The 26,472-nt window shown below is 41.9% G+C and overlaps 2 protein-coding genes across 5 annotated transcripts in view; one reads left to right on the forward strand and one right to left on the reverse strand.

Moving 5' to 3' along the window:
• Nucleotides 1-13,484: 13,484 nt before the first annotated feature.
• On the reverse strand, nt 13,485-17,097 carry LOC132646709 (collagen alpha-1(I) chain-like). Its single transcript, XM_060365223.1, has 3 exons — nt 17,093-17,097; nt 14,278-15,805; nt 13,485-13,770 (listed from the first exon to the last, which is right to left on the reverse strand). The coding sequence occupies exons 1-2, from the start codon at nt 17,095-17,097 to the stop codon at nt 14,527-14,529; spliced, it is 1,284 nt and encodes a 427-aa protein (XP_060221206.1). The 3' UTR covers nt 13,485-13,770; nt 14,278-14,526.
• Aftph (aftiphilin) overlaps nt 14,958-26,472 on the forward strand; it is a 54,892-nt gene continuing 43,377 nt past the window's right edge. For 2 of the 4 annotated variants that reach the window (XM_021648457.2, XM_021648460.2), the window contains exon 1: nt 14,958-15,095. The gene's annotated coding sequence lies outside the window, so the exon portion shown is untranslated. Of the gene's footprint in view, nt 15,096-15,799; nt 15,962-26,472 lie in introns of those variants that run through there. The other 2 variants (XM_060365198.1, XM_021648459.2) reach the window with 2 other exon arrangements.

Below are 26,472 nucleotides of genomic sequence, written 5' to 3' on the forward strand. Positions count from 1 at the left end.
TTGATTTTTCCAAACAAAGTTGGCTTTCTACCCGTGCCAGTGATAGCAGCTGCTGGTCTTTGTTAGATGTATTTGTGTCAACTCTAAAGCCTTTACTCATCTGCCTGTGGCCTTCTCTACCACAGTGTGGTCAATTAGCAATGAAACATCAGTTCCTTCTTCCTGTGTTTCTGTAGAGAGACTGCAAAAGTCATTTCCTGGAGAACTGATGCCTGTGAGCCTGGCAAGAAAGGACATGGTTCACCGTGGGGGTAAGAAATGATTGTCAGGGGGAACGGATGCAGAGTTACTGATGCCAGGAATTAAGGGCACTTCTTTCCAGCTTCTAAACAGCTTCTGTGGATTCAAATCTTCGGCCAATGGCAACAGCTAAGCTGGCACACAGTGAGAAACAAACATTTGTCTGGTCCAGAGACTGGGTTATGCCACAGAAGAAGGCTCAGCAAAGAAAAATCCTGGGGGAAGCTGCTCAAAGCAGAGCCAACCACAACTATAGGGCCAGGCTTTGACCACCCGTGAGCAACAGTAGATAGGAGAGAATGAAAATCTCCCTCCCCTTCACAGAAGACCAAAGTTGTTAAATTTGGAGCCTCAAATAGATGCTCAGAGATTTAGAATTTGCATTATGTTTGTTATTGGAGACTGATGCTACTACACATTACATGTTGCCATGGATTATCAGTGTTACTATGCTCTTTGCTAAATGCACCATGTTAAAAAACAAAACCACCCATCTCCAATTCACTCCCTGCTAGTGATGCCTCACAGATTGACTTCTGTAAGGAAAACGACGGTAATCATAGTTATGCAATTAAGAGACAGACCATTCCCATCTGCACAACCCGGCTGCGCTCTACAGGTGCATTATGAGTCCATGAATGGCAAAGCGGGACAAGTGGGACAGGACCAGCAGGATACTCTGGGATGTTGAAATACAGTGTTAGTGGTAGGCGCCTTCTGTATACCTGCTCTGGCTTCCAGACAAATGACTGATACCAGTTAGATTTATTCAGCAAGCTTTAAGACCCATAGCTGGACAGATACTCGTTTCTTCTAACCCAGCTATGCTAGTCTGGCTACCTCCCAGCCATGTGCCTTTTTACTTGCCATCTCAGTCTTGCCTTGGCCTCTGCTGTAACTCTGTCTCTGTGGTGAACTCCTCATGATACCTTCTCATGGCAATGTTTTTCTTTTCCTCTCCTCTTCTCTACCTGAGACCCCCAGACTGCTCTCTTCTCTGCCCAGTCACTGTCTCATAAGCTTCTTTATTAACCATTCAGAGATAACTGGTGAGCAGTTTTCAAACAACATTGAACTGGAGACTCTGTAGGAATGACAATGCCCATGTGTTGGGGTTGATCTGGAGGCACTGTGTATTCAAGCGTTAAGTGCTTGGCCACCAGGATCTTCACCATCCTACGAGCAAATTCTCATGTATCCGAAATGACGTTGTGTGAACTTTAGCTCCCCAATTATTTCTGATTGGCTAACAAAGTTGCTGACAGCTTAGCTGGGCAGAAGAAAGGTAGGCAGAGTTTAGTTTCCCAGGCTTGGAGTCAGAAAGGGACCACAAGGAGGAGAGAGGAAGGAGAAAGAATGGAGCAGGTCACCGTAGGTTAGCATAACCAGGAGGACATGGCCAAGAGCAGCTTGCTCTGAGAACAGGCCTGCTGGACCAGGAGCAGCCCAAGCGGAATATGTGCAAGTGTTTATGGGGGTTTTGGACGGGAAGCAGACAAGACAGCTTAGAGAGTTACTATCCGCCCAGCTTCAGTTTTAAGGCTTGTGCTAAATCTCATAGCTCTCTGTGTCTTTTATTTATGAAATAGCAGGTTAAGGAATAACAGCTGCTGTAATATTAACCAGCACTCATTAATATTTATAGAATAACTAATTCCTTTTACATATGCCTTAATAATTATATGAATCAATATTAAATATTAATAATTCCATAACACCCATCTCCCGACTGCAACCAAATCTCTGGGCACAGAAATCAGCATCTGAATAACAGTGTACAAGGCCATCCCCACCCCTGGGCATGTACCTGTCAACAGGTAGAGTTCAAAGAATATGGAGTACATGAGTAGAGTGGGGAACGCCTGGGCAGTGAAGGCAATTAATCAATCAATCAATTAATTAATTAATTAAGCAGAAACACAGCCAGACCGGTTATATATCCTGTCCTTTCCCAAGTTTGACTTTTCCTTAATTGCTGTTTGTCTGAAGTCTGACTCAAGCACAACCACAAACAGCCTCACAATTGCTGCAGACTCTTCAGGCTAGATCTAAAGACTATTGGTCACTGGTCTCTGAGTGACTTCCCAAATGAAGACACAGAAGAGCCAACAGCTGTAGCAGCCTGCTATTGTCTCCTTGGTTGCCCCTTCACGTTCTCCCCCTGCAACTTCCAGCTCATCCGCAGGGTCCAGCTGCACTCTGGGAGTGCTCTCTGGCCACCAGCTTACCACAAACAACACCAGGCTTGCCCTGCCCTGTCACAGCAAAGCCTGATACAGACACCTCAGTTACTTAGCTCAAAAGTTGTGGTTTCTTAAAGTTACAGCCAGACACATTAACAAGAAAGAGGAAGAAGAGAAGGAAGAGGAAGAGGAAGAGGAGAAGGAGAAGAAAGGAAAGTAAAGAGAAGTGAAGAGGAAAGCTCTGTGTGACTGGATAGGAAGAGATGTTCATGATGTATTTTAGTTTTTAGAAACTAATTTGTCCAAAGTTCTATCTGGAATAAGATGATTTCATTTTTCAAAAGTAAATAAAACAAAACAAAAACTCTGTAGTCATCTTAAGCCAGCTTTCCATGGGCTTCACTTGAAGAGCAACAAGTGGCTGGGTAGGGTGAGCGCACACACTGAGCTGGAGAACTAGAGGAGGAGGGGGAGGAAGAAGCAGGAAGGGGAGGACAAGAGAGTGGATGCCACAGGAAGAGGAACTGCTACTTTTGGGGACGTGTTATCAGTGACAGTCACTGTGGCTGTGGTACAATCAGCTCTTTCGACAGTTTCTCAGCCCTGAATGTCTTATTGTTCTTGTTTTGTTTGGTTTGGTTTTAATATATTGTGGAAACAAAGCTCCTCATTGAATAGTTGGTCCATAAACTGTCAGAAGAACTTTTAAATTTATTTTGTTTTTAAACCACTGCAAAAGGAAGACCACAAATCTAGTGTTTGCTGCCTTGGACTCCAGAGATCACATTGAATGGTCTTCTACAAAAGGGAAAATGCTTTGGATTTAATGTGTATATTTTTCCATGTAACAAATGTAACTATAATTGCTTTTATTGATTTCCATGACTGCCTAAGACAGTGGTTCTCAACCTCTGGGCCCTAACCCCTTAGGGTCAAATGACCTTTCACAGGAGTCACCTAAGACCATCAGAGAATATAGATATTTACATTATAATTTATAACAGTAGCAAAATTATAGTTAAGTAGCAACAAAAATAATTTATGGTTGGAGGTTAACACTGAATGAGCACCTGTACTAAAGGGTCACAGTATTAGGAAGGTTGAGAGCCACTGGCCTAAGGCTGTCACAAACCCTGTGTCCATACAGATATGGATTCACATTTCACAAGGGCAAGGCTCTATGGAAAAGGCATTTGGCAACAATGACACACTTACCAATTTATAAGTAACGAAGCAGAGAACTCAGTGTCCTAAAGGATATCAGTACACGAATTTGTAGCAATGTGAGACTTTTTCCACCATCCCAATAGCAAGCTAACAAGGGCTTCTTGTTTAATTCATTAGGGCCTTCCTTCAGCTTCCTTATCAACAAAGTGCTGGATACAAACAGCACAACACCGATCAAACAAGGTGCCCCAGATACAAGTAATCTGCTTCGTGGGGAACATTTTATACAAACCATTCCACTTACTTTTTTGTGTGTGTTGCAGTGTTTTGCCTGCACATATATCTGTGTACCACATGTGTGCCTGGGGCCTGCAGAGGCCAGAAGGCATATTGGAACCCCTGGAACTGGAGTTATAGGTGCTGAACCCTAGGTCCTCTGGAAGAGCAGCTAGTGCTCTTAACTACTGAGCCATCTCTGTAGCCCCAGCTTGTGGTTTTGTTTTTTTTTTTTTTTTCTACTATTATTTCAAATTTAAGTGTAGTCTTTTCTGTATTTTCTAAATTGTTTGTGATTGTGCTGGTTAGTTTCTTGTCAACTTGATACAAGATAGGGTCATTGGGAAAGAGATGACTCAATTTTAAAAATGCCTGCATCAGACTGGCCTATAGGCAAGCCTGTGAGGGGCATTTTTTTTTTATTAGTGATTGATGTGGGAGGGCCCAGCCTCCTGTGGCCAGTTCCACCCCTGGGTAGGTGGTCTTGGGCTGTACACAAAAGCAGGCTGAGTAAGCCATGAGGAGCCAGCCAGCAAGAAGCACTCCTCCATAGCCTTTCTTCAGTTCCTGCCTCCAGGTTCCTGCCTTGGGTTCCTGATCTGATTCCCTCAGTGATGGACTGACTTGTAAGACAAATAAATCCTTCCCTCCCCAAGCTGCTTTTGGTAAGAATGTTCTATTACAGTAGTAGAAAGCAAGCTAGGAAAAACAATAGATGTATTTTAATTTATAGCTACACAATTGTTTTTAAAACAGTTTAGACAAATAACAAGACTTTGCGCTTTAAAAGCTTCAGTCCATATTTTGAAGGACTGTTGCTCTGTCTTCCCCCAACCCCCCAAAACAATTCTGGGTCTCCCCAAACAAGAAATCCTATTTAACAGTGGGGTCATCATGGGTCTGCTTGGCTGAATTAGTGGCAGTTGTTCATAACCTTGGAAGAAACCAATGACTTTACAGTTTCCACCATTTGTGAAAAACAAATTCTTCAGTCAGAGATTCTGTATTGATAAGTTGCCCTGCTTTTTTGAGGCCCCAGCCCTGCTCATTGCATTGCTGTACCTCAGTTTCCCACAGAAAATACAATTGAAGTACATAAAAACAAATGTATCGACCAGGGTTCCACCAGAGATGCAGAGGTGAACTGCAACACAGAGTCCCAGGCACCGCAGAATCAGGAGCTCTGGGAGGCCAAGCAGTAGTCAAAGACACAACCTAGAGGGTAGCAAGGAACAGAAACCATCCCTGCCCTTCAGCTGAAGGAACAAGTTATTACCAGGCTTAGACACTGCCCAGGAAGAGACAATATGGCACACAGAGAAAACTCTTACACATGGTGGACGTGAGGAAGACACCATGCCTGTTGAAGAGTACCTTCAAGTGGGAGATATAAAGATGAAAGAAAGATACTCTTTGACCTGCTTAGGAAGAAGAAGAAGAAGAAGAAGAAGAAGGAGGAGGAGGAGGAGGAGGAGGAGGAGGAGGAGGAGGAGGAGGAGAAGGAGAAGGAGAAGGAGAAGGAGAAGGAGAAGGAGAAGGAGAAGGAGAAGGAGAAGGAGAAGGAGAAGGAGAAGGAGAAGGAGAAGGAGAAGGGCTCAGTAGTTAAGAACGCCAGCTGATTTTGCAGACTCTGTTTCCAACACCCACAAGGCAGCTCACAACCATCTGCAACTCCAGTTCCAGGGGATCCAATGTTTTCTTCTGGCCTCTCTGCCGTCAGACATGCATGTGGTACAAAAACATATATGCAGGCAAAGCATTTATACAAATAAATACATATATAAAAACATACATACATAAATAAATCTTTTAAAATGCAAAACACATCCAATAAATTTTGTACTGTGTGTGTGTATATGCATGTGAGTGTGTGTGTGTGCCTGTGTGTGTGTGTGTGTGTGTGTGTGTGTGTGCTAGTACATATGAAGGCCAAAGGTAAACAGCAAGTGTCTTCTTCTATTGTACTCAACCTTATTTTTATTTTAAATTCATTTATGTGTGAGCACACACACAACGGCGCATGTGTGGAAACTATAGGACAGCTTCCAAGAGTTGGCCCTCTCTCCAACCATGTGGATCCCAGGGCTGGAACTCAAATTGTGAGGATTTCCTGCAAATGTTGATGCCTTTACCTCCCTTCCCTCCACCTTATTTATTTATTTATTTATTTATTTATTTATTGGGTCAGGATCTCTTACTGCCAGCAATCCCCAGGACCCTCCTGTCTGCCTTCTCAGCCCTGACATACTGCTACACTCAGCTTTTTACAGGGACTCACTCAAGCATGTGCCTGTGTTAAGACTTGAATTATTCAGGATAGACATAGTTCTGCAGATGGTGATACTGAACACAGCTAGTGCCTCCTTGATCTCATGTGATTGTTCTCTCGATAACCATGTGAGCGTCTGTCTAGGCCTGAAACTGGTAGAGCTGTAAAAGTATCATGTGATACCCAGAAAGGTCTTCAAGGGCTGGGATCACTAACCCCCCCACTCGTTGAGGCATGAATTTTACAGGTTCTTTCTTACACATTTGCCTTGACTTCACTAGCTCATAAGACTAAAAGCACCGTGAGGAGATGTATCTATCATCTTACTACTTCTAAAATGATTTTTCTTACATAACTCTTCTCAAACAGTTAAGGTACTCTAGGGAATATTATCTAAATGGATTTTCAAAGTCATGTTTTCAACATTTTCACATCAAAAGAAGTGAAAGTAATTGTTGGGATAACAATGGAAGTTTTTCTGGCAGTACAAAAAGGGGGAACCATTACCAGGTTGAGAAAGAATCCATTAACATAAGGTGTAATTTCCAAAGAATTTATGGTTGATACTTTATAAAAACCAGAGCTCTAAAATTTTCTCCGTTTTATTTACTACACCCTCATGAGCATGATGCTATGACAAGAATCTTAATGATTTTTAAAACTCTGAAAGGATGCATATTTGCATAACTATTACAGAGCACAGAATTCTAAAACATTCATTTGACCCATTTAGTTACTCGAGCAAATTTGTGATACTCGTAAAACAGAGATGAAAAAGAACAGTTTTTCCTTTTCAGGGAAAGCTCCTAGTTGTCAGTATGGTGGAGCAGCCTGGGAGAGTGAAACTGTAATGGTATGCGAGCAGTACTGTAGATATGTACAAGTTACTGTGAGTGTTTTAAAAGGAGCAACAGGCCAGCAGTGGTAGGGAGAAGGCTTCAGGCAGAGTGACTCTGGGCTTGTTGCTTCTTCTTGTTCTCGTTTTTCTTCTTCTTGTTGTTCTTCTCATTATTTTCCTTATTATTATTATTATTCTTGCTCTTCTTGCTTTGTTTTTGTTTTTTGAGGTGTGATTTCTCTATTGTAGCTTTGGCTGTCCTAGAACTCACTCTGTAGAGCAGGCTGGTCTCAAACTAGAGATCCACCTGCCTCTGCCACCCAAGCGCTGGGATTAAAGGTGTGTGCCCCGCCACTGTCTGGCTTGATTGTTTCTTCTTAAGGAAAAAATAAGAGAGAGCAAGTTCAAGAGTATCTTTCAGAGTTCTTAGTTATAAGAAACATAAGTCAACACTGGCTGGTTAAACAGTACAGAAACAATGTTAAGCCAGATCCATAGTAACACAAATAAAATCAAAAGGCTTCATTGTCCACACAGCCAGGAGCAGCTCCAAAATCATGTCTGGTGAGGATGCTACTGAAGTGATGCCCTGGGCATCAGACAGCCCAGACCTCAGAAACTCAATCTTGATGCAGCTGTTAACGTCACCATCGGAGGGAGTTCTCTGTGCTTCTTCCTTCTGGGTATCACCGGCTTTGAAATCAAAGTCTGAGCTGGTGATCACATTCCTATAACAGCTCTTATATTCTTTCCATCCCTTTTTCTGTAATTCTGCTCCTTAAGCATTAGAGAGGAAGGTCTAAAAACCTTGTTTAGGACTGAGTGCTCAACCATCATTTATTCTTAGCAGCTTAAGCAGCCATGAGTTTGTCCCTTTACCTCTATTCACTGCAAAGAGAAGCTTCTCCAAGGATAAGAGTTCCATTTCTCTATGTATATAAAAATAAATATTTGGGCCAGGCAGTGGTGGCACATGCCTTTAATCTCAGCATTTGGGAGGCAGAGGCAAGCATATCTCTGTGAGTTCAAGGCTAGCCTGGTCTAATGAGAGAGTTTCAGGACTGCCAGGCTACATGGAGAAACCATGTCTTGAAAAAAACCAAAGATAAAAAATAGGTATTTGAGCTGGGCATGGCGGCACATGCCTTTAATCACAGCATTTGGGATGCAGAAGAAGGCAGATCTCTGTGAGTTCCAGGCCAGCCTGGCCTACAAAGTGAGTTCCAGGACAGCCAGAGCTATGCAGAGAAACCCCATAGGCATAAGGTTATTGTGTAATTCAAATGCTAATTACAGAACCCCATATATCTGGTTGCAATCCTTGTTCTGAGAATCTCCTGTCTCAATGTTGTGTAAACACTGCTCCCCAATTTCCCCCTGATATGCCAATAAAGCAACAGCAAATTGCTGACCAAGGGAGAGAATAGGGCTGGACTTCCTGCCAGCCAGGGGAGGAAGAAGGGGATTCAGTGACTAACCCAGAGAGATCCTGAAGACATTAGGAGAAGGCATTGGAACAGAGAAAAGCTGCAAAGGTCAAGTATCTCTGGGATGCATGCTGGGAGAAAACCAGATTAGCTTAGAGAGCTAAGAATAGAGAAATAACTCCTCAGTTATTGTGTTGTGAATCTTACTATTACACAAATATAAAAGTCCCAGTTATTTGTGTGATAGCCAGGTTAAGAGAGAAACAGAGAAACAACAAACAGAAATTTATAAAAATATGTGGTATTTGTCTTTCTAGGCCTAGCTTACATCACTCCTTTTTTCCCAGTCCCTTATGTTCACCTGCAAGTTTTGTAATTTCTTTTAAAACTATCATCATCATCATCATCATCATTAGAGTGGGCACATGTGCCATGGCATGCACCTGGAGATCAGAGGACAATTTGGGGGCTAAGTGCTCTCCTTCCACCTTCATGTGGGTTCCAGGGACCAAATCAGACCATCAGGCTTCCACAGCAAGTACATTTGCCTAGAGCCATCTTACCAGTCCCCAGATTTCATGGTTTCATTTTTATAACCAAATAAAAATACATTGTGCATAAGTACCACATTTTCATCACCATTAGTTGATTCCATATTCTACCTATTATGAATAGAGCAGCAAGGAACATAGATGAGCAAATATCTCTCAGAAAGCGCAGACTCCTATGAGAACGTGCGTAGGAGGATTATACCTGGTTCATGTGATGGTTCTATTTTAATTTTTTAAATTATTATTCAAGACAGTGTTTCTCTGTGTAGCCTTGCCTGTCTTGGACTCCTTCTGTAAAGCAGTCTAGCCTCAAACTCTGAGATTCACCTGCCTCTTCCTCCCTGAGTGCTGGGACTTAAGGTGTGTGCCACCATACCCGGCTCTAATTCTAGTTTTTAAAGAAACTTCCACACAGATTTCCAAAGTGGCTATACTACATTCCTAACAAAAGTGTATTGGCGGGAATAAGGGTCCCTGCATATCCACACTAGCACTCATTGTCATTTGTATTCTTGATAATGGGCCATATGGAATCTCAAAGTAGTTTTCATCTGCATTTCCCTGACAGATAAGAATGTTTGTTGAACCATCTTTAAAGTATTTACTAGCCATTTATATTCATTCTTTTGAGAACACTCTATTTCCTTAACTCATTTGTAGCTGGGTTGTTTTGTTGTTTACGTTTTTGAGAGGCTTCTTAATTTGTGTGTGTGTGTGTGTGTGTGTGTGTGTGTGTGTGTGTGTGTAAACTGCATGTACTCAGGCTCCCATGGAGGCCAGAAGAGGGTTTCAGATACCCTGAAGCTGCAGTTGCAGGTAATTAGGAGCCTGTGCGGGTGCTAAGAGCTGAACCTGGGTCATCTGGGATAACTGCTAAGCCGTCTCTCCAGCCTTGATGCTGAGGTGTTTCACTTCTTTGTATGTCCCAGACACTAATCTTCTGTCAAATGTATAGGCGGCAGAGATTCTTGACCATTCTGCAGGCTGCCGCTTGGCCAGATAGTTTCCTTTGTGGTGCAGGGTTTTTAGTTTCATGAGATCCCATTCATCAAAGCATTGCTCTTTTTTCCTGAGTGACCAGAGTTTTATTCATAGGGTCTTTTCCTATGCCTGTATGTTGAAGTGTACTCCCTAAGTTACCCTCTCACGGTTTCAGAATATCAGGTCTGATGCTGAGGTCCGTGATCCATTTAGATTTTTGTGCAGGGTGAGAGATAAGGATCTAATTTCAGTCTTTTATACACTCATATGTAGATTTCCCCGAGCCATTTATTGAAGATACTGTCTTGTCTTAGTTACTTTTAGAATATTAGTCAAAAATCAGGTATCTGTAGTTACATGGACTTGTGCTCATCATTCTATTTTTTAATGTGTATGTTTTATGTCAGTACCATAATGTTTCTGTTGTTATAGCTCTGTAATATATCTTGAAATCAGGTATGACAATACCTCCTGCAATATTTTGTTTTTCAAGACAGGGTTTCTTCGATAGCCCTGGAGATCCTGGAGCTCAGCTCTGTACACCAGTCTGGCCTTGAACTCACATAGCTGTAGCTGCCCTGCCTCCCAGGGGCCGGGATTAAAGGTGCGCACCACCAGAACCTGCCGACACTATTATTTTTCTTCAGGGTTACTTTGCCTATTCTTGGTCTTTTGTGCTTCCATATAAATTTTATGATTGTTTTTCCTATGTCTTTGAAGAACGGCTCTAGAATTTTGATTGGGATCACATTGACTCTAAAGATCGCTTTGAGTAGGATTGACATTTTTACAATATTAGTTCTTCCAATCCATGAGCATTGGAGGCCTTTCTGTCTTCTAATGCCTTCTGCTATTTCTTCAGTGTCTTAAAGTTTTCAATATGAATGTATTTCATTTCTTTCATCATATTTATTTCCAGGTGTATGCGTGTGTGCTTTCCTGATTTCTTTTGCAGTGTTTTTGACATGTGTCTAGGAAGTCCAGTTGGCACTGCCACCTAAGTGGCTTACTTCCCACGATAAGTCCTGCTGTCCTCATGCTGGCAGTGTGTTAGCCCTGTCCTTACTGAGCAGAATTGAGTCCCACTGTATTTGTGCACATTAGACAATCTAAACTAATTACAATTGATTCCGGAGTTACAGTCATTATTTGTTTTCTCTTTTCTACATCCTTAAAATGCTTTTCAAGATCACCATTTTAAAGATCTGCTGCAGGGTAAGAAATGCATATTTGACAGTGACTGTCTGGGAAATGTAATAATTTGTAAATAACTAAATCCATACCTCATCTGTATACTCAGGTATTTTAAAATCTTTTTTTTTTTTCATTACAAAATTATTCTAAATAGCATAGAAATAGGAAGCAGAGTATGTGAGGCCCTGGTCTATTTACCACCTAGAATCAACTCAAAAGTAGCTAGCATTTTGCTCTACTCATTTTATCTCATTATGTATTCATGGAATCTCTTTCCCTGAGCCATTTAAAACTGAATTATACATTTCAAATACTTAAAATGTGGATATACCACTGTACAAGTCAAGAATCTTATTATTATACCTAAACATTAACAATACATTCCTAAGGCCATATTTAATGCTAGCACATATTCAGATTTCCTCAATTGCTCAAGTACCCTTGATAATTGGCTTAAGGGCTCCAGGATTAGCAGTGTTAGTGGTCAGAACGAGTGGAGGAAGTATCAGCAGCCTGAGGGTGTTGTATGGCAAGATCTCTCAAAGTTGGCATGACTGAAGTCTTCCGCATTGCACAATGTTTAGACAGATCCTGAGCTTCAAGCTGCATTTCCACCTCAGTTGTAATAATTAAAAATATCTTCAGATATTGCTCAGTGTCACCAGTTAAGCAGAAATGGGGGGAAAGTTGTGTTAAAATGACCCCTACTTGAAAACTACTAGTCTTGGGGAAGATATGACAATAAGGTTTTCCACTATGGGACAGAGTCTTAGCATTACTGGGATATTTTACATACATTATCATGTTCATCTCCTCTGGATAACAAATCTATGAGGTAGGGACTCTTCTTTCACTTCTGCAGGTGGGAAAAGTTCTCAGTTAAGATTTTATGCTGTTGCTAAGGTTCAGATCTGGTCTATTCCATCTCAAAGATAATTCCTTGTTCATAGTCCAGGCTGTTTCTGATAACAGAGAAAACGTGCTGGGATGCAGCTGGGATGCTTAGGTGCAGAGGTGTGAAGGGTAGCATCGGCTGTGGGAGGGAAGAGGATGGATACGGTTGAAGTACCAGAGAGGGTGCAGAAGTGTGAGGGGTAGCATCGGCTCTGGGAGGGAAGAGGACGGATACGGTTGTATCAGCTCTGGGAGGGAAGAGGACCGATACGGTTGAAGTATCCAGAGAGAACAGGGAACTTCACTAGTAGTCTTTGGGGCCTCTGTTGTCAGTGACTAGCCATGAGAGCAACCTTGGAGTTGGAGGAACATGGATTTCAGATACCAAAGAAAACTGGGCAGCTCCCTGAGATAGCGTGGACTCCTTAGTTAGTTCTTTCAGTTCCTGAACATTGAGCTTTCTATCTCCCAGTGTCTTCACCTATTTCTTTCTTTGGCGTGTTAGTGTTTTTTATTGTAGGGGTTTCATTTCCTTCATTAAATTTAAACATAGTTGGGCATGGTGATACACACCAATAATCTCAGCAGAGATAGGGGGATAAGGAATTCAAGGTCTCTTCTGTAATTAGCAAGCCTGGGCTACAGGAGACCTAGTTCAAAATAAAAAAGTAGAAAACCAGAAAATTATAAATAAGTATGTGGTAACATTTCTTCAAGTTTCCAATGTTTTGTTTTGTAATGTAGGTTTTTCTATTTAAGGTCTGATTCAGAGTCCCCTCCCTGGATGAGCTTTTAGAGGTCCAAGAAATCTGAGTGACTAAGATGTTAAACAATAGTACCACAACATAACACTTAACTAAAAAAGGGTATATAGGTATAAACATTACTATTTATATCATGATTAAAAAAATTTTTAAAGTCTGAATAGGAGAAAAACTAGAAATACAATACATGGCTAGGATGTTTCTCTTCTTGATGCCAAATGTTGGGCAAAAGTCATCATGTGTTTAAAATATAAATAAAAATCTTGCCATGTTTCCAAATGCAATGAACTTTTAGAATATTCTCATAGGCTTGCCATCTTAAAAAGATTCAGCAAAATTTCCTTTTGTAATATAATGTCTAAGCATTAAGATGCTGTCTTGGGAATCACATGTAAGAGTATCCAATTACTGATAGGGTGATTGTGCTCCCAAGTCATCTGGACAAATAGCTACTCAACTTCCATGGATTAAAAAACAAGCAAACAAACAAACACAGAATTAGCCTCTTCACCTACTCAACAAAAATAAGCATTTAGTAATCACATAATCTGTGAAATCAGAAAGTTATTTTTCCAAAGGCATGGTTTCCTTTTTAATGTTTAGAATCACTATTTTAAACATTTTGATTAGTTAAATTATTTGAAATTCATCATTCAAACATTTTCTTCAGATTGTATTCAGTATTTGTTTGGTAGAGCTATCAAGTGAAAACAAACATGTTTATTTGAAATAAATTAATTTTCAGTTTTACAGGCAGTTTTTTTTGTGACTTTAATTCATTTATGGTGACATACAGCATTTTTTTTTTTAAATTTGCACACGAGCTATGCCAGCAGGGGGCGAAATACAAAAGAAATAAATTTGACAAGCAATTTAGATTTTTCTCACTTCAGTGCCTGGGCAGTAACAACAAAAAAATCCAACACATTCACAAAGCACTTTCCAATTTAGAGTGATGCGGTCGCCGTTATCTTGAAATGACTGAACTGTAAAGAGACAAATGAAGGATCTATTTTAGTCTTCAAGTTAATTTGTCTAGAACATTGCAGAGGCGGGATAAACCATGATGGATTGCTATTGTCCTTATCTTTCCCGACGTGTATAATTCCTCCAGTCAAAGGGGTGGACAGCTCTCTGTGATGACGGTTGTTTTCCGTCCTTGTTTCTTTGGGTTACTGCTGAGCTTTGTGGTTTTGGAACTATTTTAAATAATTCAACGTGGGCAGAAAGAGGACCCGGCAGGGCTCATTTGTGTAGAGCAGAGCCCAGGGTTCACCGTCTCCAAAGGAAATAATAATCCTGCAGCCTCGTAGTCTGAGTTTTACAGTGACATGGGTTCTAGCGGATGCATGATAAAGGACGGGGAGAGGTCATAAAACAAAAAGATCAACTGCTCAGGACTGATAGGAACAAAACATCTTGTGACCGCTACTGTACAGATAGGACCGCTCAGATGCACCCGCTGGTTTGAAGGATGTATGAAAAACGATCACCTTCTCCAAACACCGACACAGTCCTGGACTGGTTCTGTGGAGGACTCGTTCGTTCGCCTGCTGACTTCTCTTAAATAGGACAGTCCCTGCCCGTTTGTCAAACAGCAGCTTCCTCCTTTGCCGACTTACATAAAAAGAGAAAGGGAGTGAGTCTTTTTTTTTTTTCCGGGCTAAGAGGACGAGCTGGTGAATGCTGTCCAGCCGGTTTCCAGTCGCGATCTGGTTCCGCGTTTCCAGACGTCCGCAGTTTCACTCGAGGCGAGACCTAGGCGCTGCGCGTCGCGCTGAGGAGGGTCGGCCGGGACCGCGGACGCGCTCCGCCCACACCGCGGCGACTCCCGTGAGTACAGCTCGCCCGCACCCAAAATGGCGCGCGCCGCTCCCGGCGCCGGCGCCGGCGCCGGCGCCTGCGCAGGAGCCAGAATTCTGTGACACTCGCTCCCCCGGCGCGTCCTCCCCCACCCCGGCACCCACCCGCGCCCGGCCCCGACCTAGCCACCTGCGCCCGGAAGTGACGTCCGACAGCAGCGGTTCCCCGCTGCATGATGGGAGAGTGTGTGGAGTGGGCGGGGGTCTTCGCGGAGGAGGAGGAGGCGGAGGCGGCGGCGGAAGAGGGCGGAGGGTAGCGGGATGGGGGTCCCGCGGCCGCGCTGAAACTCCGGGTGGGCGTCCATGGCGCCGCGGCGCTGACAGGGCTGGGAGCAGCCTGCCTTCCGCCCTCGCCGGCCCAGCGTCCGAGGAACCGGTCCTTCCCCGGGGAGCCAGTTCCTCCCCGGGCCGCCGAGCCATGCCCATCGCGGCCGCCCGGGACGAGCCAGGTGAGTGCGGCGGGGGGCGGAGGGGCCGGCCCGGCCGGTCGCCCCGGCCCGGAGCACCTGCCCGCGGCGGCCCCGGGCCTGGCGGGCGCCCGCGCGGGCTCTGCCCCGCTCCTCCGCTGCGGAGCGCCGCCGGCAGCGCCCGACGCCGGGCCACGGCGCTCGGCGTCCCGGGCTCGGCCGCCCCGAGCCCGCCGTGCCCTGCTGGCCGCCGTGGCCCGCCCTGCCCGTCGGCACCCACCTGCCCGCGATGCGCGCCGGTGCCTCCCTCCCGGCCGCCGAGGAGAAGTTTGGGCTCCGCGCCGGCGTCCTCCTTCTCCCCCCTCCCTCGTGACAGGTGTAAACACTGTCTGCCCGGCCGAGGCCCGAGGACGGCTGCCGCGGGAGTCGCGCCGCCTCGGAGGGTCTGCCGAAGGCTGCGCCGGGCGCCGGCGGCCCGCGCCGGGTCCCTGGCGGAGAGGACCTTCTCGGCACTCCTCGGGAAATCCTCCGCGTCTTCTCCCTCGTTGCGTTCGAAAGTTGAGCCATTATTCTTTACGCGCCCGGCTTGGCAGGGGCTGCGGGGTGCAGGGCTAGATAGAGGGTGAGCGGCGGTGGGTTCTCTTTCCCTCTGGAAACTGAGGCTGGTTGGGCCTCCCTCCGCCCCCCACCTTGCTAGTTTATTCAAGTTATAGCGTGATTTCCCTGTGAATCTGTTGCGGTTGAGGAAAGAACTGACTCATACATGTAAATATTAACGGGGGCGGGGCGGGGAGCGCCAGGGGAGCGATGGTTCTGTTTCAGGGTTCTCACTTTTAAGAGACGTAAAACTTTACCCATGAAGTTCAGGACCTAAATATCTTCCCCGAGTTACAGCCTCATACTCGAAGGTGGGTTTTGTTTGTTTGTTTGTTTGTTTGGGGGAGGGTAGTGGTGGGGCTGGTGTCTCGGGAACGGTTTAAATCTGATTTTAAATTTAAACTATTAGAGAAATATATGCGAAACTCTAGGGGGAACTGTGCTTCAGCTCTAATACGTTGGTATAACCAGCCTCGTTTACATTTTTTTAAGATTCTAAACGTTGGCATTTGTAGTTATCACTTTTAACACTTTCCAGACGTGTATTTGTTAAAGCAAAGAAAGTATCAGTGGTATTATGGAGATAGCGCACACAAATAGAAAGTTAGATCCAGCATCAAAATTTCTAGTCCAGCAAATGGCACTTACTAGATTCTTAGATACAGTCATTATCAGATTTATTTATTGATGTTTAGAGACATTTTCAAATATCACAAAAAGTTCCTTAAAGAGATTTAGTAGGACACTTTAGTTTGAATGTCATCTGATCTTTTGACCTAGAAGCTGTAATGAAAATAATCCTATGTCAAGTAAAAATATCCATAATGACATTGATAATAAATTTTGCAGAATCCCAATTGTTTATGAAAATCTCGTAATCTAGAATCACCTATGAAATCACCATTATAGAATGTTATTTTGAATTTTAATCTGTTTTTAAAAGCTAGATACAAAAAGCAGTGAAATTTGAGTACTGATGAGTTGGGTTTTTTTGTGTGTGTGTGAAATATAACAGGCAAGGAATCCATTAAATATCATCTCATTGAGGAATTGCTGGTCTCTCCAACCTTCCCCTCAAGTCTCATTCTGTCTCTTATGTATTTAGATACTAAAAAATACTCAAGAATGATCTAATTTAAATATTTATATTCCAGTTTAATGTTACCAACAGTTTGTTTTTGTTTGTTGTGGTTTTGTAGGGTATTTTGGTTTGGTTTTTTGAGACAGGTTTTCTCTGTGTATCCTTGGCCGTCCTGGGCTCAAACTCACAGAGAGATCCGCCTGCCTCTGCTGACCCACGTGCCGGGATTACATGTGCAGCATTGCACCCAGCTTGCTCTTGGTTTTTGAGGCAGGGTTTCACGTAGCTCATGTGTAGCTGAGGCGACCTTCAAGCTCCTAATTCTATCTTTGTATCTCAAGTGCTTGGATTACAGGTGTACGGCATCATGTCTAGCTTTCAACAATTTGTAAATTAAAAAATAAAGGCTCTTTCTCTGTAAGCACTTTCAGTTCCTCATTATATAGGCCAGAAAGACTTTACAGCCTGAACTTCATTTTTTGTTGTTGTTGTTTAATCCGGCAACTATGGATTTTATGTATGACATTTTGGTAATTAATTTTTAAAAATAATATATGTATGTGTATGTGCAGACACAATCACAAGACCTTTTGCAGCTTTACTAATTTCTAACACTGATATGAACTGCTTCCTGGAAGCTATGTACTTGCTCCTTTCTGTTTGTTTTGTGCTGCTGAGGTATGACCCACAGGCCCTGTGTGTTCTAGGCAGGCACTGTACCAGTGAGCCCCATCTCTAGCTCAGCAAGAAGCTTTTTAAAATGTTTCATAAGTCAGTGAAGTGGTTCAGTGGGCTAAAGATGCTTGTTGCCAAGCAAGGTCTGATTTGAATTTGATCCCCTAGACCCATATGGTGAAGAAGGGGACTGCTGCAGCTTGTACTCTTGACTTGTGTATGCATGCACACACAAATGTAACTTTAAAATCTAAATTCTTTATGAGAATACATTGTTATTTAATCCTCACAGTGACCCTATATGGTAGTATGTAGAGTGCTATCCCCATTTTTTCAGAGGAAACAGGTACAAAGATGATAATTTTCCTAAGACAAATCAGCTGATAAGTGACAAGGCAAAATACATTATATACTAAATAACATTTATTTAGTTTTTTAAAATGCAGAACTGTACTACTTTTTTTTCTGGGATTCATTAAGCATGTATCACAAGAATAAAAATGTGTGGACTGGGGGTGTTTTGCTCAGTGGTAAAAGACTTGCTTGGCATGTATAAGATCCTTGGTTCAGTGCCAGAGTTGTACAAAAAGAAGTGGGATAATAAACACCAAGTAAATATAAAAGTTAACCTCTGGAGAACTGGAGAGTGCTAAAGGATGTGGAAGGAGCCTGTGACTTTTCAAACAGACCTTTACTGTTTGAAGCATGCCTGGTTAGAGTAAGGAAAGTGTAACACAGATAGGCTAATAATTGTGTAGTGGGTTGTGTGATCATTTCTTTTCCCCAAGCTTTCATTGCTTGAAATGCTTTATAGTAAAATTAGGAGTTTAAATATTTCACTATGAAACAAAGTATCATTTTTCTTTTAGCAGGATTTCAGGAGAGAGTAGGGAAACAATGTTATTTTGTATTGACTTCATTTTAAAGTACAGAAACTACTAACTTTAAAATGTTTGAATTAAAGCTTTTCTAGTTTTTTTTCTAACTTAAGCTGGTTTGCCTGGGCCCTAGTCTAAAATTGCTGCCAAACATCTCAATAGCTCTATATGACTCTCATGGTTCCCTAAGATTAGTCATTGGTCAGTAGGTTAGACCAGTTCCCTGGGAAAGAGAGGTCAGAAGCTGTTGAGTGGGAAGTTTCTGAGAAGTGTGAAGAGAAAAACAAATGCACTATTCTGTCTCAGTCTTGTTGACTACAACCACCCCTCTTCCAAATAGCGAGGGTGAAGGCAAACCCTTCAAAGAGATCTCTATGTTCAGAGCTTAATTTACAGGCACTTTTAATAGTGAGTAGTTCCCAGAGAAAATAACATGGTAAATGAGGGTGAGTTTCCTCCTTTTGATTCTATTTGTGTAGATATAGCATATTGTAAATAATTTCAAGTGGATGTCTGCTGAGGCTTTTCGTGTATTCTTAAAGTAGTCATCAAGTACCTGCTTTGTGTCAGGCCCTTTGCTAGGTGTTAGGGATACTGAAATGATGTAGTAAAGCCCTACCCCCACAGAACTTTGATTTCTTGTGTGTGTTCATACATACATGTTTGTGTTTGGGACAGGCCAATAGAACAAGAAGGTAGTAGGCATGAAGAAAAGGGTTGGGGATAAAGGAGAATTACTTTTTACTTTAAGTCACAGACTGGGTGGCTCTATAGTGTATTGGTGGGTCCTGCTGTTTAACGTATGGTGGGCTGAAGGCGTAAGACCTGCAGGAAGTAAAGAGAACCCAGGGTGGGGGATTGGTAGAGGCAAAAGTATTCCCAAAATATTGAAAGGACAGTGGCACCTAAGTACGGTCTGTCTGTATAGCGGGCAGGAGAGTTAACAAGAGGTCAGATCAGAGACGGGGTGGGCAAACAGAGTTGGAAACCCTTTTATAAGCATCCTAGAGACCAGCCTTTTTACTGTGTGCGTTGGGAAGCCATTGTTTCGCAGGGGTTCCAAGGGAAGGTGTCAGATAACATATGTTTTGCTTTATCTTATTTATATTTTGTATGTGTAAGTTGTGTGCCTGGTGCATGAGGATGCCAAAAGAGGGTGTTAGAGTCCTTGCAAAATGGAGTTATGGATAGTGGTAAGCTGTCATGTGGGTGCTGGGAATCAGACTCAGGTCCTCTGCTGGACAAGTGGTCTAAAGCCTGAGCAACTCTCCACCATTTGGCATGTTTGGATAAATGATTTTGTGATAAAAGGATATGTTAGGGCTGGGAGTACAGATCAGAGATAGAGTCTGTCCTTAGTCCATCTACATACTTCCTACACACATCTACTTTCAAACAAAACGATGCATGTACCTGCTGTATAGAAAAGAGACCACAGGAAAGCAAAAGTCGGAGCAGAGACATTTATTGAGGAACTGGGCACACTGATGTGCTCAGACACAGTGGCCAGGACCAGTGGTAGAGGGGATGAGAAGTGGTAGGACAGTGCTTGAGTTGAAACCTATAATCTCCCCATTGCTAAGTGTGGAGAAATTGCCTCATACAAAGACTGGAGTCTGTACAGCCAGTGTCCTGGCCTAGTCGGAGTCTATTCTGCATTCTAACTAAATTCTATTACATATCTTACTGTGCCTGGACAGTGGCTCTGTATTATTCTTAGAGCTAGCCATTTTCTCCGTGAGACCCTTCAGAAATTTTCTTACCTGGGCGTACTGTACACCTTTAATCTCAGCACTCAGGAGTTTGAGTGAAGCCTGGTGTACAGAATCCCAGGCCAGCCAAGGCTATATAAGAAACCCGTGTCTCAAAAAAAAAAAAAAAAAAAAAAGGGGGGGGGGAAAGAAAAAGAAAAATTCTTCCCCCATATAGCTTCTCATTTTCACCATTTCTGCTTTTCCCAATCAAGTATGACCTTTTTCTTAAAATCTTGTTAGCCACACTCTATCTCCTTTAATACACACACACACACACACACACACAGAGAGAGACTATTTTAAACTGTTCAGCCCTTCTCATTAATCTCCCTTAATTTATTTAAGTCTTAAGTTTCATTAAGGTTAGTACTCCCTTTACTTTGTTCTAGCATCTTTGTGTATAGTACAGCAAACGTCTTGGTGGGTATTTTTTTTATGCTTAAAGTATACAAGGTTATTACATCAGACAAGCCAAGAAATGGCCACTTAAAAAAATGATCTCTTACAGTTTGGTTTGGTTTGGATTTTTGAAACGGTCTTACCTTGGGTGCCTTGGTACTTACTATATAAACCCTGGGTGCCTTGGTACTTACTATATAAACCAGGGAGCCTCAAACTTCTGGCAGTCTTCCTTTCTTAGCCTCCCTAATAAAGGGATTTACAGGCATTTGTCACCATACTTAGCTCCTGATCTTCCACAGGTAGTAACTAATTATATTTTCACACACACACACACACACACACACACACTCGCTTTTCACAAAAATGGGAAAAAAAAACCTTTAAATTTATTGTTGTGGGGGAGCACAGGCATGCATGCCGTCATGTTTGCTTAGAGATCAGAAGATAACTTTGTGGAGTTTGGTTCTCTCCTTCAAGCCTTACAAGGGTTCTAGGAACCAAACTCAGGTCACCAGGCTTGTGCAACAACTCCTTTATCTACTAAGCTTCTTCCTGGCCTACCAAAATGGAGTTTTGTGCATGCTGTTTAGATTATTTTTCTTTCCCAAGTAACCTAAACTAATAGTCAAGGCCTTATTCAAATTCTTCTCTAGTTCATCCAAAAATGGTATATTGAAATTATTGTTAACTTTTATGTTATATGTTATATTTTTCTAGATCTTATAGAAATTATAGAAAAATACAGAAAGTAAGGGGGAAGCAGTATGCTTCATATGGCAGTAATCCATCTGTTTAACACCTGATACCAAAGAATAGCTATCAGAAGGAATACTGTAAGGGAGATGTCCCCGGGTGTGTGTGTGTCTGTGTCTGTCTGTCTGTCTATGTCTGTGTAAAGAGGCCAGAGGACAATCTCAAGCATCCTCCTTGGTGTTTGCCTTTTTTTTTTTTTTTTTTTTTGGCAAAATTCACCACTGAACCTGGACCCTGCTAAGCTGGGTAGTTTGTTCTCCCTGCTCTGGACTGGGATTAGCCATTTTAACCTGGCTCCAACCTCAGGTTCCCATGCTTTGTGCAGACCCCTTACCACCTGTCTCCTCTTCACTGGCCATTTGCTTCCAAAGGAAGGCTGTTAACGTGTGGTTTTCTTCAGCTTCAAATTGAATGTTTTTTTCTTTTTTTTTTTTTTCTTTTCTTTTTCATTTGTTTGTTTGAGACAGGGTCTCTTGTAACCCAGACTAACCTCTAACTTGCTTTGTAGCAAGGATAAGTTTGAACTTTGAATCCTTCTGCCCCAGTTTTGAATGCTAGGATTAGAGGTATGTGCCATCATGCTCAGCAGATACAGTGTTGGAGATCAAATCCAGGACCTCAGATATGCTGAGCAAGCAAACACTCTACCAAATAAACTAAGCCCTGGCCTCTGCATTTACCAGCAAATTCTAAACATTTTCCCATGTTCCTAATAACCTTTAAAACATGATATTATTAGTGGTTTTGTAGAATGCCATCAAATGAGTTTCATAATATTTTGCTATTTCTCAGTAATTGGATGTCCTGGATTTTGTTTTGTTTTGTTTTGTTTTGTTTTTTCTTTAGGGCAGGCAGGCTGGCTGGTTGTCTTCCTTCTTTCCTTTCTTTCTTCTTTCCTTCCTTTGACACATGCTACAGTTATTTGGAAAGGACTTCATTTGAGAACATTCCTCCGTCAGATAAGCTGTAGTAGGCAACTCTGATGGACATCTAGATTAATGATTGATGTGGGAGGGCCCAGCATATTGATTGGCAATCCCAGGCAGGTGGCCCTGGGTTGTACAAGAAAACAGAACAGACTGAGCAAATGTTGAGGAGCAGATTGGTAAGCAGCATTCTTTCTTGGCTTCTGTGTCAGTTCCTGCCCTGACTTCCCGCAGTGATAGACTGTAATTGTGGAGGTAAACTAAACCTTTCTTCCCTGAGTTGTTTTTGGTCATGATGTTTATCACAGCAACTGAGACCTCCCTAGGACATTGGAGTTTTCTATTTCTTACTGTTACAGAAGAATGTCTGGGTGAACAAGATTGTATATAACTATCTTTTGTTATTTTTTATCAGATCAAGTCTTAGAAACAGCTGTCCACAGAGCCTAGTGTTTCCAAGAAGTTATGATAAAACCAATTCTACCAGTGGTGATTGAGTGCCCATGTTTTAATTGATGATCAGTGAATGCAAGTTTTTGAAGTGTTTACCTGAGCTGGGGGAGGTGGCACAAGCCTGGAAAATAAAGGGAGAAGGATTAGGAGAATTCAAGATCATCCTTGGCATCATAGCCTAAGCTACATGAGACCTAAAAAATTAATCATTTACCTGAATTTTTATTAAAGTGCTTTTGCAATAAGGAATTTTTTGATGATTAAAAATTTTTTGAAGGAGATCTAGAAGCTCACAAATAGAAATTTGGTAATGATGCTACTTAGACGACTCAGTGAGTAAGGGCACTTGCTGGAAAGTCTTACGGCCTGCATTTGATCCTGGGCCCTACATAGTAAAAGCAGAGAACCAACTCCCCAAATTGTCCTCTGCTGTAATGTGTTCACCACGGCATGCATGCATAAGCACACATACATTAGACAGACAGACAAGTAAGTAGGTAGGTAGGTAAGTAGATAGATAGGCAAACAAACTAATGCAAAATCAAAATAATTAAAAAACGTTCTCTCTACTTGTATTACTGATAGCAATAATCAGAACTGGAGAAATTCGAAAAGAAAGAAAACTTTTTTTTTTATACTTTGGATTAAGAGTAATTTCTGGTTTGTGAACTCAATTTAGGGGGTCATGAACAACTAAGAAAATATGAAATAAGTATGGTGTGGTGGCACGTGCCTGTAATTCTAGCACTTGGGAGATGGAGGTAGGAAGTATAGGAGTTTAAGACTAGATATCCTGGGCAACATGAGACACTCACTCAGAAAAATCAAAACTAAAAAGAAGAAACAAATGAAGTAGAACTTAGAAAGTCAGTGTATGCAGAGAGTGAATTCTGTTTTGGAGAAACTTTTTGTTCAAGGGATGAACCCCTTAATTGGTTATCCAATGCAAAGTGGTCAGTCCTGAAATCATACACATACAGATAACAAAATGGACTTAGCATATTGTATTTATATATTTTTGCATTTCTCTCTATGTAAATATAACAATAATAAGAAAAGGAGGCCATTAATTAGGGAGGGGGGATAAGGTCCTCACTGAAAGTGTTTAAGGGAAGAAAGGACAGGGGAAAGGGATATAATTATATTTAATTAAAAATATATTTTTATCTGGGCAACAGTGGTACATGCCTTTAATCCCAGCACTATGGAGGCAGAGGCAGGTGAATCTTTGTGAGTTTGAGGCCAGCCTAGTCTGCACAGTGATTTCCAGGACAGCCAGGACTACACAGAAAAACCCTGTCTTGAAAAACAACAGAAAAACAAAAACAAAAGAAAGAAAGGAAAATAAAAAACAAATATATATTAAAATTTTTTTCGGTGTAAGTAGAAGATGTATTCTGTCATCAGTTGAAAATGATGCAAAAAATCATGCTTGTATGGCAAACTGACTCTGTTAATTTGTGATCATGTTTGGTAAATTACAAAGGACTTTTTCCCCCTTTAGCCTTTAGTCTTTCTCCCTTTTATTTCTCTATCTCAGGCAAAAGCAAAACTTTAAACAGAAACATTTAAAAATATCAACCAGTTACAAGTGTTTGCTATGTAGAATTCTTTCCATATTTTCCATGGAGTTCTTGGTACAGGGAGTCGACCCACATCTTCTACCCACAGGGACCCTGATAAGCACTGTTCACAAAGCTTTGGTTTTGACATCTGTTCCCAAGAATGTCACTGGGGTAGCATTTAGATCTGTGCATCATGTATATATAATTTTTTATGGGTTATTGTGTAGTTTGTATGTATAGTTTGTTTATGTTTGTGCCTAGCTTATTTCCTGGTTTCCTTCTGATACTATAAACGCTGTTGCACTAAGGGCCAGAGAGTAAGTTAAAGTCAAGCTAGTGTATTACCTGGAAAAGACTTAATTTGTAAGGTAAAGCTGCTGTTATGTTAGTCATATTTTAAGGCCATATATGTGAATTTAGATTATCTAGAATATTGTCTACCTCCTTTACTGTGCACTCAGGTAAGCAAATTCCAACAGTTCAGTTGTAGCTTTATAACTCTTGTGGCTGCTGCTTCTTCTACGTAGTAACTCTTGTAGGAATTTACTGTTGTGTGGAGAGCAGATTGTAAGAGAAGGGCAAGAGCCAAAAACTTGACAGTTTTCTTTTGGTTACATACTATAATGGTGTCTTTATTCTTGAAAGCCCACAAAGTAATTTGTGATTTGGGGGCCTTGATAGGGGGATTTTGTTAGTTTTTTTTCCTCACACTATTCTAGTCTTTTGAAGTTTAATGTATCAGTCTTGACTAAAATGTGAATTTGAAACATGCAGCAAGAAATGTCTTTGAAGTATGTCAGCCATTCCTCTCAGGTGATTGCGGAGTTGTTTATAGACGATTTTTCGTGAAATGCTAAAAAATATTCCCAGAAGCAGAAAAAGCAAGAACATTAGTTGGCCTATCCAGTGCAGCATGTGCCTTGGTGACACTGGCTGACACCTCTGTGTGCTGAGCATTTCTACACATGAAAGCAGATGTTCGTGTTAGCAGTCTGTTGAACACAAACACGGGTGCTTTTTGTCCATTAGCAGTTCTTCCCCATTGCTAGCACTTAGAGCACTTCCTCTGACAGCACACTTGTCTCTTCAGTCAGGTTGCAGCACAAAGGGCTGCCTTTCACACTCACCTCCTCTCAGTCCGGCCTCCCTCAGACCACACTTAGCCCAGTTAACCATGTTTTCTAACTTACTTGGAGGACCACAGACAGGCCAGAGGCGAGGTACTGAAATCTACTTCCTTTGGAAGGAAGTGTATTCAAAGCAGTCAGGAGAGAGAGTGACCCAGTAAGAACAAACATGTATTCCTTCCCTATTTTGACCCAGGCCCTGAAGATACAGAAACAACAGAAGACTGTGGCCACAAAGCATTGCCATCTTGAGCTTGGCCAAGTAAAGTAACGTGCTAGAGTAGACTTAGAGCTATGACTACAATTACATGTTAGTCCAAGGATGTTTAGGATAGATAGTAAGTGAATGTGGCCAGGCGTGGTGATAATTTCAGCATTCGGGGAGGCAGAAGCAGGCAGATCTCTGTGAGTTCGAGGCAAGCCTTGTTTACAAAGCAAGTCCAGGATAGCCAAGGCTACACAGAGAGAAACTGTGTCTCAAAAACAACCAGAATAATAATAACTATGATGATGATGATGATGATGATAATTGAATGTGGATGAGAAAGGAAAAGAACATGCAAAGAGTACCCTGTATCTTACATATGAAGAATCCTTTATATTCCATCCTGGTGCCTTTTTATAAGTCTTTATTCTTGTGATCTTTCTTCTATCTAGATAGGAGCTGTATGCAACCAGTTTTACTTCAAGACACTCATGAGAACTTCTGGCTTACATTTCCCTAGTTAATTTCAAAACAGCCGTTTTAACAAACTGTTACTGGTAAACATTATGATCTTAGTCCTTTAACTTTGGTCTTCAGATTGGGTTTGTCATCAGTCCTAACCAGTTTCAGAAATTATATGTTTTATATATGTAAGCTAGATTGCATATTTTCGAGGGGCTGGTTATAATAATTAGTAGTAAGTCACCGTTATGTGTCTTCAGTGTAGTTAAAAATATTTTTAAATGATTTGTGCTCTCAAAGACCTTCCAAAATCTAGAGTCACAAATGTTTTGCTGACTCAACAGAACATTGATTTATATGTTTGTTTATGTGTCAACTATTTGAGACACAGACTTGGTATAAATGTGATGATAGTTGATAAATTACAGTAGAGTGTATAGAATCTGCCAGGTACTGAAGATCTGGTCCTGGGATAGTTTTATTAGGTGTTTCGAACAACTGAAAGGATGGTGATTCCTGCCAAAGTGCTAGAGACTGTAAG

Source organism: Meriones unguiculatus, chromosome 12 (genome assembly GCF_030254825.1).
Source record: "Meriones unguiculatus strain TT.TT164.6M chromosome 12, Bangor_MerUng_6.1, whole genome shotgun sequence".
NCBI classification, from domain to species: domain Eukaryota; kingdom Metazoa; phylum Chordata; class Mammalia; order Rodentia; family Muridae; genus Meriones; species Meriones unguiculatus.